At 30.3% G+C, this 12,752-nt stretch overlaps 1 protein-coding gene across 2 annotated transcripts; it reads left to right on the forward strand.

Annotated features, from left to right (window-relative positions):
- Positions 1-1,071: 1,071 nt before the first annotated feature.
- LOC143207414 (CDK5 and ABL1 enzyme substrate 2) lies at positions 1,072-12,641 on the forward strand. 2 transcript variants are annotated; one of them, XM_076420857.1, is made up of 10 exons: positions 1,072-1,971; positions 3,328-3,705; positions 3,800-3,923; positions 4,374-4,501; positions 4,748-4,786; positions 5,364-5,449; positions 5,518-5,624; positions 5,697-5,803; positions 6,126-6,330; positions 6,404-12,641. In XM_076420857.1, the coding sequence occupies exons 1-10, from the start codon at positions 1,550-1,552 to the stop codon at positions 6,542-6,544; spliced, it is 1,737 nt and encodes a 578-aa protein (XP_076276972.1). In that variant the 5' UTR covers positions 1,072-1,549; the 3' UTR covers positions 6,545-12,641. The 2 variants fall into 2 exon arrangements, with proteins under 2 accessions (XP_076276972.1, XP_076276973.1); XM_076420858.1 differs by lacking the exon at positions 4,748-4,786 and having other exon boundaries at positions 1,077-1,971.
- The last annotated feature ends 111 nt before the right edge of the window (positions 12,642-12,752 follow it).

The following is a 12,752-nucleotide window of genomic DNA, read 5'->3' on the forward strand; positions in this document are numbered from 1 at the left end:
TAATTCTTAATCCATTTAAAAAATTTAAATATCTTTACATTTGCTATATAAGGGTATGTATATTTTCACAACCTTGTTTATGTATGATACATTTTGATAAACAATATAACAATAATTATTTATGATAGAATAATTATATGTAAAATGTTTAAAAAAGTGGTTCAGATATTTTCAATTATTAATAATAGAATGCAATGGCATTTTAAACAAATTTATACGTTTTATACCTGAATTACTTCCAGTGTTGTATAAAAAAAATATGCTTCTTTCATCATTATTTATTATCTTTGATATCTTTTGCTTATTTGTTATAATGAATTAGATACTATATAATATAAGAGTTGCTGTTACATTGATGCAAACCGTACGTAATTTATAAGTATTTTAATATATTACTGTTATATTTGTGTTTTATATTTAATTAAACAAAAATTGTGCTACAGAAATATTAATATACGTATGAAAATTTGATTTCCATAATTTTTATTTGCGGAGAAATTAATTAAATATCTGTTTTGAGACATCAAAGTATATAAGATATATAAAAGAAATAACTCTTATCAAATAAAATAATCATAGTTTAATTAACATATTAATCTATTTTAGTTCCAAAAATTTCATTGATTTACATGCAGTTGCGACCGCATTAGTAATTAGTATAAATTTTTCAAAAATTTTCTATCATCGATTGTTCGATTGATAACTTCAAGCACCATCAAAAGGTAAGGTTTCGTTATTGTAAATGTAAATAATGCGTAGTACTATTGTTTTCCAATTTATTTACAAGATCGTTATCTTTTGTTTACACTTTTATATTAAAAAAATATTTGCATACTATATACACGAGAGTTATATGAATGAATTATATATAGAGAAAGAGAATTATATATATATTGTTTTTGGAAATAAGATATTGACCAGATATTGACTATGCAGATAAAATGATAGTCGGTAAATGCGTAGTAACTCTACACTCTACATATACTATATACATATATATATATATATAATATATGAACTGCCATGGTAACCTCTAAATATAAATTATGTGTGTGTAAAATTCATATAAAAAAAAACTATTCGCAGCATAAAAAAGTTTTCCTAGGAAAAAATATGATTGATTTACTAAAACAGATAACTTTCTAGAAAATACTATATATATAGATATATGTATATATTATTTAATAATATAGGATTATTACGCGCAGTCGCAGAACAAGATAAGATACCACTTTGCTGTTTAGAGGAGGATGGGTCGTTGTGTTGCGTAGTAGGAAGGAAGGTTGTTTCATTGGTGGCAGGAATTGTTTTTTAATCTTATGAGAGAAAACGGTATGATGACGAGTGACACCGGTTCACGTTGGTACGTGCACAGTGTAAGCACATTGATGGAAAATGTCAGGACTAAGTGTACGAGCTGTGACAATGAGTTGTGATCCTAGTAGTTGTCCTCGTTTGATAAAAGAGTCCTTGTTGGGCACTTGTCCCTTTCCTGGTCGTTTGCGTTGGTATTCGGTAACACCGGTCTTTCGACACGGCCAACCGTGGAATGGCAGCAGCCTTAAAAAAGAATAATTCACGTAGAAGGTTGGCCGCCTTAACGTTTCTTTCGAACATCTCCCTTGATGGCAGCCACCGGGATACCAAGTTAGCCGTTCTATCGCGAAATGGTGCTGCTCATACTCGTACTTTGAGCGACAGTCAAGCTCATCAGGCAGATGCTCGTCAAACCGATCTGGACGTTTCCAGCGAGGAAGTTCTTGATGACGGTACAGAAGAGCACTTAATACATCTATCTACAAAACAATCATCGTCACCGCAACTGGTGCAAAAGAATGCTGAACACAATTCATTTAGCTCGAATTCAGACGGAGTGTTGACCCCTGCCAAGGCAGTGGTAGCTACTTTTCTTGAACAGGAAAGAAGTTATCCACACATGACGTCTGGATTTCATAGTTCATTTAGAGAACGGTAAGGAGTTGTTTACATGTACCTTGATCTGTTTTGTCATATTATCGTTGATCAGTTTGCTCGATGTTGTGCTTGATTTATAAGTTTGTTATTTCCTAGTTCGCACAGATACATTTGTATATAAGTACAGGAGCAGTTATCATTTTGGCAGATTGTAAAACAGAGTAAATACAATGAGTAAACACTTTCCAATACCACAGAAAAGATTGTACAGTTGAACCTCGATAACTTGAATCTCAAGGGAAGAACTAAAATCTTCAAGTTACAAAGGTTTCGACTTATCAAAGTGTTCGAGTAAGAGAGAGATTTACCCTACGAAAATTCGACTTATAGGGGGCTTGTATACCTACAAGAGTTAATAATTTACTGATTGTAATAGTTTTAAAGAAAGAAAAGTTCAATGTTTGGAGATGAATTATTTATTATATACATATAGTAAGTATATAATTTAGTAGGTGATTTTACTCTGCGTATTTTCAATAGTAACCAAAGGCAGAGAATACATTTTCTTTAATATCATTGCATCTTTCTACGAAACTTTGTAAAACATGTACTGCTGTTTTGGCTAATTCCAGTTAAAGGAAGTTTTATTTCGATCTATAAAGGTTTTTAAACTGTAGCAGAAGGGAATGAACAAAATTTTTGTGTTATAGAGGTTTTCGAATTAAAGAGGTTCGAGTTATCAAGGTTTGACTGTATTTGTTTGCTCGCAGTTTACTTTACATATTGTGAAGGGCCTGTAGACTTTAGAGTATACAAATGCTGTATACAATAATATAATTATTGTATTTTTAAGTAAACGTATATATCTAATTATAATAATTGAATTGATCAGATATTCTTATGGCATTGTATAATAAATTGAGTGTATTATATATGCATTCAATGATATCATTATTATAGATATGTACAAAAAGATAATATTGCACATCTTTGATTACTAGACTGCAGATCTTTATGCAAAATAAAAAATGTTCACTTCGATTGCAGGGCACAGGAGCCAAATAAAAATTGTATTCTTCTTTTAATTATTCTATTAAGATGAAACTAATACCTTGTTGTCCTTAAATATTTGTAACATGTCCACTGTTTTAAATTGTACATGACCAGTTTTGTCATAAATGCATAAAATCTGCTGTATATTGATTACTGTTGTTTTAAATAACCAAAGTTATAAACACAAAATGATTAATTATTAATTTTACAATTTACAAGAATAAATTCTACTTGAGGTGTATGCTTTTTTTATTTATATAATGAAGTTTTAACTAATAGAGTAAAGCAAGTCTAGTACCTTTATTTCATAAAATAATTATTATAGTAGGCAGGATAAAGATATTTGTTGTTGTTCTTCAGTACTGGCACTACTGGCAGTGAATATTCTTTACCTGAAAGGCGAGTGGGCTCGCTACAATATAAGAAACGTATAACTCACCAAACATCTACGCTTTCCGAAGATATTAAGCACCAATATAATAGCTCTAACGAGAGCATCGGCTCTGTACGTTCTAAATCACAATCTTCTAAATGTAAAACAAAGGCATCAAATAGTACGCAATCTGGATGTACAAATAGCGGTATAATACCAGAAGTCACACGAGAATTGCGTTTAATGCAGCATCCTATAAATGGTTACAAATTTGGAGATGATAGATTAGTTTTGGTTTCTAACAAACGTGTACCGTTCTTAGTATTTTCTGCTCTTCCATATAACAAAGGACAAAGATCTAGTTGGTAAGCAGATAAAATGTGTATTATAAACTTTGTTTTAAGTATGCTAAATAATACAAATATTATTGCCATTATACATTTCTGCTTTTATTTACAGGTCTGAATTGCGTAAAGATACAGGAAGAAGAAAAAATATTTCTTCACAGCGCCCATTATCTGCGATCAATGATAACATTGATCCTTTTGGTTTGTTGGGTATAGAACGTGCTAAAGACGGCCAGGTATCTAATTTAAACATGTATAATAACTAGACGGCGGACGTTTATTCTCTTCTAAATTCTATTTTCATTAGTAATAGCTAGACTGCGGATCTTTATGCATTTACGAAGAAATTGGTTGGGAGAAATATAAAACAGTAAAAGATTAGAAAAATTTCAGAATATCGTAATATTGTTTTTAATGTAACAAAGTCATAAAGAGATGAAATCAATTTTTATTTTATTCCTGCTTTCCACAATCAATGCAGAACATTTTTACTTTGCATAAAGATCCGCAGTCTAGCAATAGCATTTGTAGATCCAAAATAAATAAAAATCGTACTACATTCTGTTGAATTTAATACTCTAGCATTCTTTGAAAATTTTGATAAGCCATAAATGCATAAAGATCCGCAGTCTAATAATAACTTTAAGCCTTTCCGTCACAAGTAAACTTAACGTTCTCTTTTTTAGGAAATATCTTATGGACAGTTGCTTGTACCATCTAGGCAATTTCAGAAGGACAAAAAATTACATTTTAGCGATAACGAGGCAATAGAGCTTACACATGTTATGCCTAACAAGCATCCTATGGTTTCAAGGTATTCAATGTAACAATTAACATATTATTGTTGTTCAATAGTTCACTTAAACTTGTAAATTTAGTTAGACACATTAAAAGAGGCTATAAAATAATTATTAGTTAACATTTTCATGTAACCATTTACATTTTATATTGTAATTTCATTTTCATTCATGTGTCACGTATTTTGTTAATGTATTTTCACAGAAAATGCATTACATTATTTGTTTATTTTATAACAAGATGTTTTAACCATATTTTGCAGGACAAAAACTATTACATGGAATGTGGATCACTCTAAATGGTAAAAACTGTAACAGTATTGTACTTAAAAAGATTTTATTTATTTTATTTCATGACAAATAACTTTGAGTAATATGTAATTAGATAATTCCCTTTCGTACGTTTTGTATATTTTGTATTGTGTAGATATAATATTATGTGTATGTATAAAGCTTTTTTATTATAATTTTTATTCTCGTGATCGCATATTCAAATATTTTAAAAATGAATCGATAATTGAATAGGTAGTAATTATTATAATTAAAAGTTATTTTGAGAATTTAGTAGTGTGTGCTGGTATTATTAATTTGAAAAAATTATTCATATGATTTTTAGAGTGAGTCAAAGTAATATTTTTGTCAAAACCGAAGTTCGTTAATAATGTAAATAAAACAATTAGGCGTTATTGCTCACGTACACACATTATCATATTTTCATTTTTACACACATACATGCGTATTCATAATTCATACGAACTATTAGTTGATTTATTATTATGCATTTAATATAAATAATGATGGTGAAATAAATTATTTAGTGCATGCAAGTTCGAATGAAAACTTAGCTGGTGTATTTCAGTGGAGAGTAATTTGTTACAGGTGCTTGTCTTATGATACAACCACTCATCGTGCTCAACATTTAACACCTGAATCCCCTCCATTGTCTTTTAATACTGATTCAAAAGGTACATAATTAAATAATAAAATATAAATTATTACACAAGATGCTAAAATCAAGCTTCCAATGTTGTAGTTTATGACTGGGATGATCAATCGTTGCAATATAATCCCAATTTATTAGATGATCCGGAACTCATAGCTGGAAAGCATAGAACACTACTCACTTTTACATCATATATGGTAAATATGTTTAACAACTTTTGCAACAACAATAATGTACTCGACTGTTAAAAGCTATTGTTTTTTATATAGGCATCAGTTATCGATTATGTACGACCATCGGACTTAAAAAAGGAATTGAATGATAAATTTAAAGAGAAGTTCCCGCATATTCAACTTACTTTGAGCAAATTAAGAAGGTTCGTATTAAAAGCGGTAATAAGTAGACAGCGGATCTTTATGCAAAATAAAAATTTTCTACCTGAATTGCAACAATCTGCAGTGAAATAGAAATTTGTTTTTTCTCTTAATATGTTTAATAACCTGGCCCAAAGCTAATTGTACGGATATGTTATTATCCCGGAAATCCTTCAGGATCAAGTGCTAAAATTAAATTAGTGGCATACCTCCAGATATAAGCCAGCCGTTGATTTTTCAACGGGAATTACGCTTACTGAATGCATAAAATCCGCTGTCTAGTAATAAGTCTAATAATACAAGAATTAATAATATTACATTTAGTTTGAAGCGAGAAATGAGAAAGATAGCAAAAATGGAGTATGGGATTGATCTGCTGACAGTGGCAATGGCTTATGTATATTTTGAGAAACTTATTCTTCGAAATATTGTCACGAAACAAACACGAAAATTATGTGCTGGTGCATGCTTGCTTTTGGCAGCAAAACTGAACGACGTAAAGGGTGACGTACTTAAATCATTAATAGAGGTATTTATTAAAAATATATGAATTTTATGTGAAGGAACTTTATATAAAAGTACAATTTTTAAATAATTTCCAGAGAATTGAAGGTATATTTCGTTTAAATCGCAAGGATTTGATAACATCTGAATTTGCTGTTTTGGTGGCCTTAGAGTTCGGCTTACATCTTCCAACATGGGAAATATTTCCGCATTATCAAAGATTGATTTATGAGTCTTGATCTTTTTTTATGTTTCGTTTACGTAAATCAAGAACAATGTCATCGTAACATCAAAGTTGTTGAAACAATTGTATAAAGTACAAGGTGCAGATGTTTTTATACAGAAACGTACAAAGATATAAGCAACCGAAAAAGAATTTGGAGATTGTTAGGTAATTCATTGCTTTAAAACACGGTAAGCAAAGAAGCTATCGGTTAAATGGTTATGGACATTTTGATAAATAGGAGTTGTAAAGATAGCCTGGTATTCTACATTTTCCTATATGATTCGATGAGTTCATAATTAACTTTCTATAACATTGATAACTGAAATCATTTATAATAAGAGTTGTTTTAAATACAGCGAAATGTGAATTAGTGAATTGTACTCCATTGATACGACAATGGCCAAATGAGTGCAAAATGCTGTAAGAATTGCAAATAGTGGTATGTACTTTTGATATATTTTAGAAAGATATATATATTCTTTTTTAAGTACTTTTTCAATTGTTAATTTTAATATTATGGAATCTTAATACAAGTACTTGGCATAAGCAATAATTCTTTTTTAAAGATACAGTGATTTCTGCAAAAAATTATGTTAATTACTTACGCAAAATGAGGTAGTGTTAAATAATTACATAAAAATACGCGATGAAGACAGACATTTAAAATTTTACTTTTATGACAAATCCATACTATTTTAAGCCGTTTTTCTTTTTTAGACAGACTTAATTTTACTCGAACATTTCCTAATATCGATCAAAATATTTATTTATTTCATTGTATAACCATCAGGCAGCTGAGCAAACTATTATTAGCTAATAGTAAGACGATTTACTTATAAAATACTTGTGTATAATGAAGTACCTTTTTTCTAGTTTACTATAAATTATTTTTGAATGTTATACATGTTGAAGATGCTAAATGGATTAATATATATAGTTTATACAATTAAGTTCCGTGTCAATTTTTATAAAATTATCTATAATTATTTGTATTAGAAATGTATTTATGTAACGAATTTTCTTTGGCTAAAAATAGGAAGAAAAAAAGATGAATTAGCCAAAGATAACCATAAATTTTTCAGAACGTAAAGTTTCAAAATTATCCTCGTGGAAATATGTACTTTCTATTTTGTTTTCTTTTTGTCTAGTCAAGATAAAGATGTGACTTGTATGTTTTTCTGTATTTTGGAAGTATCGTAATAGTGCAGAGAAGATGTGTACAGTTGCCTGATGCATTATTTAAAAAGTTAAATACGGTCTTTGCATGCATAGATAGTAAAAAGTGATTGGTTGAAAATTTCAGTTTTAGTAAATAGCTTGTATTGTAAAATTACGATATCTTAAAAATATGATTGTATTTGAGGTACAGGGTTAAATTGGACTGAAGAGTACTAATGGAAGTACTAGTATAAGCTATTAAAACAGAAGTAATTGAAAACGATAGCGATACTGTTTGCCAATGGGATAAATTGGAAAACCTGTAATGTAACAAAATGGAATATTATATGTACATTAATATTATTAACACTAAACCTACCAGTGCCGGTCAAATGGCCGGTCTTACATTTTTAATTTTATAATTATTGAAATTACGATGTTGCTTACATGGAAATTGATCCGATAAATTTCTTTATCCAAGCATATATTGTATTAAAAATTACACGAAATCTAAATAAATAGAGCCTTGTCATTCTTATCAGCTAAAACATTTGAATCGCTTTCAGTGCTCGGTAGTTTTAGTGTTAAGAATATCTTAAAATCCAAAGTAAAACACCCAAGTGTGGTGCTATAGTGTAAATTTGAATATCTTAGCGTACTTATCGTAACTGTACTTACTGGATAATATAATAGTATTTACAGAGGATCTTCCAAATTGTTTAACAGATACTTTCCTTCTTTTGACCATGGGTTTATGTTAATTCAAATAAAAAAGTAATATCAATTTTTTATTCACGGATGTTATTCAGAAACTATTGATATTACACTAGCGTCTGCTAAAACTTCAAACTTTTTATTAAACTTAATTATTGAAATCTTTTTCACTCCTTGTAATTAATGTAAGAACGTACTTACGTGTTTTGTAAAATACATATTTACCTATATGTACAGAAATCGATGGCAGTATTTATCAAGCTTGTATGTTAAGTTTTAATTCGGAGTTCTATGTTAACGTGTTATGTTGTGAAATTAATTCTATTGTAGACACGTATTTATTTTATTACTATGTATATATACATATGTATATTGTACTAAGATGACAACATAAAATTTGCGGTATAGGAATAATTACTTTAACATATTTTCGATTGAATAATTATTAATATATCGTGAACGTTATTGTAATACTGAAACACGACAGTAATGGGGATTTTAAACATTTTTTCGTTACTTATTTTTTGTGTGGTTGAATTTTAGAATTATATTACAGAGTACATATATTCGTTGTGCCACCTCCAAAAGTCATTTGCTCATAAAGTGTTAGAAACACACTCCATGTGTTATTCTTTTGCGGTTGAATTATGCAGTTCAGACATTTGTATGTTTATTTAAGTGGAATAACTGAATTGTCACTTTACAATATGTTTATGTAAATATTTTTCTTTGGCGTGAGTTTCTCTGTATTTAGAAAGTGAGTTTAATCTGTATGTTCAGCAAACATGCTATACACGATTTTCAATTGTACGGATAATATCGCAGTCCCTAAGTTTTAATTATTATTATGTGTCTATGACAATATTTTCATTAGCATACTAGCCTTATGCGTTTGTGAGTCAAGCTTTCATATTATTTTCTGTACACAATCCTGAAACAAATTCTCAGTATAATATCAGTTATGTGATGGAGTATTACAATACCGACAAGGACATAGATTTTCAGTTTGTACAATCAATTATAGAATAACAATATCATTAGTAACTGCAAAAATCAGCGTGCATGTTAAAAAAAATCCATGTTCTTGCCTGTATTATGGAGAGACAGAGAATGTGATTTATCGTTTCGTTGAATAAGATTTTAGTACTTATAGATATATATATATATAAAGATATTTAGCAAATGCATATACCATGCCATATGTATAAAAAATTTCCAAGTCAAAATTTTGTTACTTTCACATTTCCTTTTCTGTTCTATAATTTCTCGAGATTAATCGGGAGTAGCTCTCACCGGTGCCATAATGAAATAACTACACAGTTCTGGTTATGCTTCTAAGTAGAAGTGTAATTATGGTCCTGTGTATTCTAATTTCTTAATTATGTACAATTTTCATTTAAAGGCCTCAATTGAAAAATATATTCGATGTTGTACATACTTTTTAATACTAAAAATAAGTCATCATAATGATCGAAAACGTTTGTTGCATATAAATATCACGATTATTAACACCGTGTCCAATTTAATAATGAATTATGTATGATCAAAAATAGGAAGTTCAGGGTAACTTTGTGTAGATTTAAAAGATATTTAATCCGTGGTTTCCGCTGATTTATAAATTCAATTCAGTTCTATTGAAGCTGTTAGTAAATCTCACATATTGTAATTGCAAATCATCCAACATACAAGATGCGTCACCTAAAACTGGAACTCAAATATTTGAGTTCGTTGGTTTTAATGTTTCTATCTTTTTTACTTTCCTTTTATTTTCTTTAAGGGAATAATATCATTTTTAACATGTTCGTCTGTCTAAGAAGAGGTATTACACTGTTTATGATCAAATGCGAGATATTTGAATTTAAAAGCTTCGTTATATCAATTTCCTCGTGATATTAAAAATAACGAAGATATTTTACGTTTCAGCCTTAGATGATTCATTATGTATAATTAATAACTAGACTGCGGATGTTTATGCAATTTTCAATCATGTAAAATCTTATTTTCAGTGGTAGTAGTCTTTGTAGATCCGAAATAGATAAAAATCGTACTAAATTCTGTGGAATTTTATTTTCTGGTATTTTTTTTGCAAACTTTTGAAAGGAATAAATGCGTAAAGGTCCGAAGTCTAATAATAATGCTTCATTCGTTTTTGTGCAGTGAGTCTTACTATATTGTGGAACTGATTGAAAAAATCAGCAGTCGGCGATGATTACAGACCTACAATTTCATTTGAATAGTACATATATATATAAGTAGTAAACAGAAATAGCATATAAGGTTTCATGCTCGCATTTATACAAGATGTTTTACTTGTTCGGTCTAATTGAAGTATGTTTTCTTTTTAATTTTAAGTTCACAGAAATATTTGTGACTAAATGACTAAATTTGTTAATTTTTATTCAATTAATCGCAGTAAGTTCGATCAAGATAAATTGGAAAACCTATAAATATTTTAAGCGATCTTTGACAGGAAAAAAGAATAACAAGATATAAATAAGTGGAACATGTTGTATGTTTACTTATTGAGAATGAAATCTTATTTTCGTTTTATTCTAGTATACAGTAACAATCTTTTATCTATTCTTCGTTATCGGTGTTCTGTATTTAGATAATAACTTTCCCCATTTTCTAAGCATAGTATCATATTAATACTATACCTCTGTTCTCGGAGCGAGTGTGCAGATACAGAAACTAAGAATCGTTCGGGCTTTGTGTGGCAATCCTACACGCGAGATATACATATGTACATGTACTCCGATTATATTGTATATATGTATGTGTATTTGCGCGCGCGTGCATGATTGTGTATGTATATACGTATATATGCAGCTGTACAGAAATCGCGAAGGCGGAGAATTTGAGCGAGCCGGGTTTTCAGTGATCTCCCTCCACCCTTTATCGGTTTTTATGATTGATGTTAACACTCGACCATAGTTGATAGATGTCAGAATGGAATTAGAGGAGAACGGACTTTGATACGACACATTTGTAATGGCGATTTGATAGAAGAAGAATTAAGATTCGATGAACGGATCGATGATTAAGATACCTGCTCATGGGAGGTTTATATGTAGCTACGTAAAATAGTCTTCGATATTATGTGATACTGTTTTTATTCGTCTAATAATGCTATAAGCTATTCGTACTAACATACAAATAATATCTTACGGCAACGTGATACTATTATCAATGTTTTATCCCGGTACGCTTTGTAAGACCGCGCGGAGGTCGACTACATTGTACTACACATCTTACCCAGATCAACGATGCTCAGCCTCATGTGTGCTAACTAAAAGACGACCCATTTGTTAATCTCTCGTCGCGATAGTCTCCACACGTTGCGAACTCTTTCAGTGTTCATCTAGAAATTCTACTCGAATCGAATATTATTTGATCGCTAGGTTGTCTCAGAAAATATTGTATCTACAACTATATATTCTTTTCTTTTTCTTTTTGGTAACACTTTTTTCTGTAGTATAGGAACGAAGATACGGGTATCTCTATTTTAACAACTGAAATTATGTTTCGTTGAACTTGCGACTTAAGGGGTAGACTCGTTTCCATGATTGCAAGGGTGCGGGATGTGTTTTTCAGTAGTCAAAAGCGCTAGATAAAAGATCCATCTAGGTCGCGATCGCCTTAAAAAATCTTTACGTTTACGAGGCGTAGTTTTCATTATTCGGCAGCATGTAAATGTCGTAGCTTTATGAAAATAGCTACATGCGCAGCTGTATGCTTCCGAATACAGCAAATTACGCTGCTGAATAACGCAAATTACGCCTCGTAAACGTAAAAATAGGACTTTTGTGGGCGATCGCGGCCTAGATTGATTTTTTATCTAGCGTTTTCAGACTACTGAAAAAACCCCATCGCATGGATTATCGAGAATATCGAAAATATCGAAAAACGTGTCTACCCCCTTAATATATCGATCTCGAAATTCAGGATATTTTCTAAGACGATCTAATCCAGAAATTATTTGAATTACAAGACCACGTCTGATATTGTCGTACGAATACTCGGTACAACACTGAAAGAGTGAACAGTAGCATCTCTGTGCTATAGCCTGTCAATTAAATGAAGAGAAAAACACATTGTCGCGTTAATTCGTGTTACAACAAACGGCCGGTACTTAGTATACGGTTCGTTTTCATATCGAATGTTTCATTACTTCAAACTGTTAGGATACAACGGGGAGAGAATGTATAAATTACGAAATAAAATGCAAAAGAAACTTATGTTCATGTTATTTGTCAACCGTAGAATCTCATATTTACATTGTTTATTATTTCGAATACTTGAAGTCGAGACCCAGTGTCGCCAGGTCCGTGGAATTGACTCGCGAATTG

This window comes from Lasioglossum baleicum, chromosome 3 (assembly GCF_051020765.1).
Source record: "Lasioglossum baleicum chromosome 3, iyLasBale1, whole genome shotgun sequence".
Lineage (NCBI taxonomy): Eukaryota > Metazoa > Arthropoda > Insecta > Hymenoptera > Halictidae > Lasioglossum > Lasioglossum baleicum.

Excerpts from the sequence above, each read along its gene's own strand:
- LOC143207414 (XM_076420857.1), top strand. The coding sequence starts at position 1,550 with ATGGCAGCAGCCTTAAAAAAGAATAATTCACGTAGAAGGTTGGCCGCC. Across the intron at positions 4,502-4,747 it reads AAGCATCCTATGGTTTCAAG|GACAAAAACTATTACATGGA; the intron begins GTATTCAATGTA and ends CATATTTTGCAG. Across the intron at positions 5,804-6,125 it reads ACTTTGAGCAAATTAAGAAG|TTTGAAGCGAGAAATGAGAA; the intron begins GTTCGTATTAAA and ends TATTACATTTAG.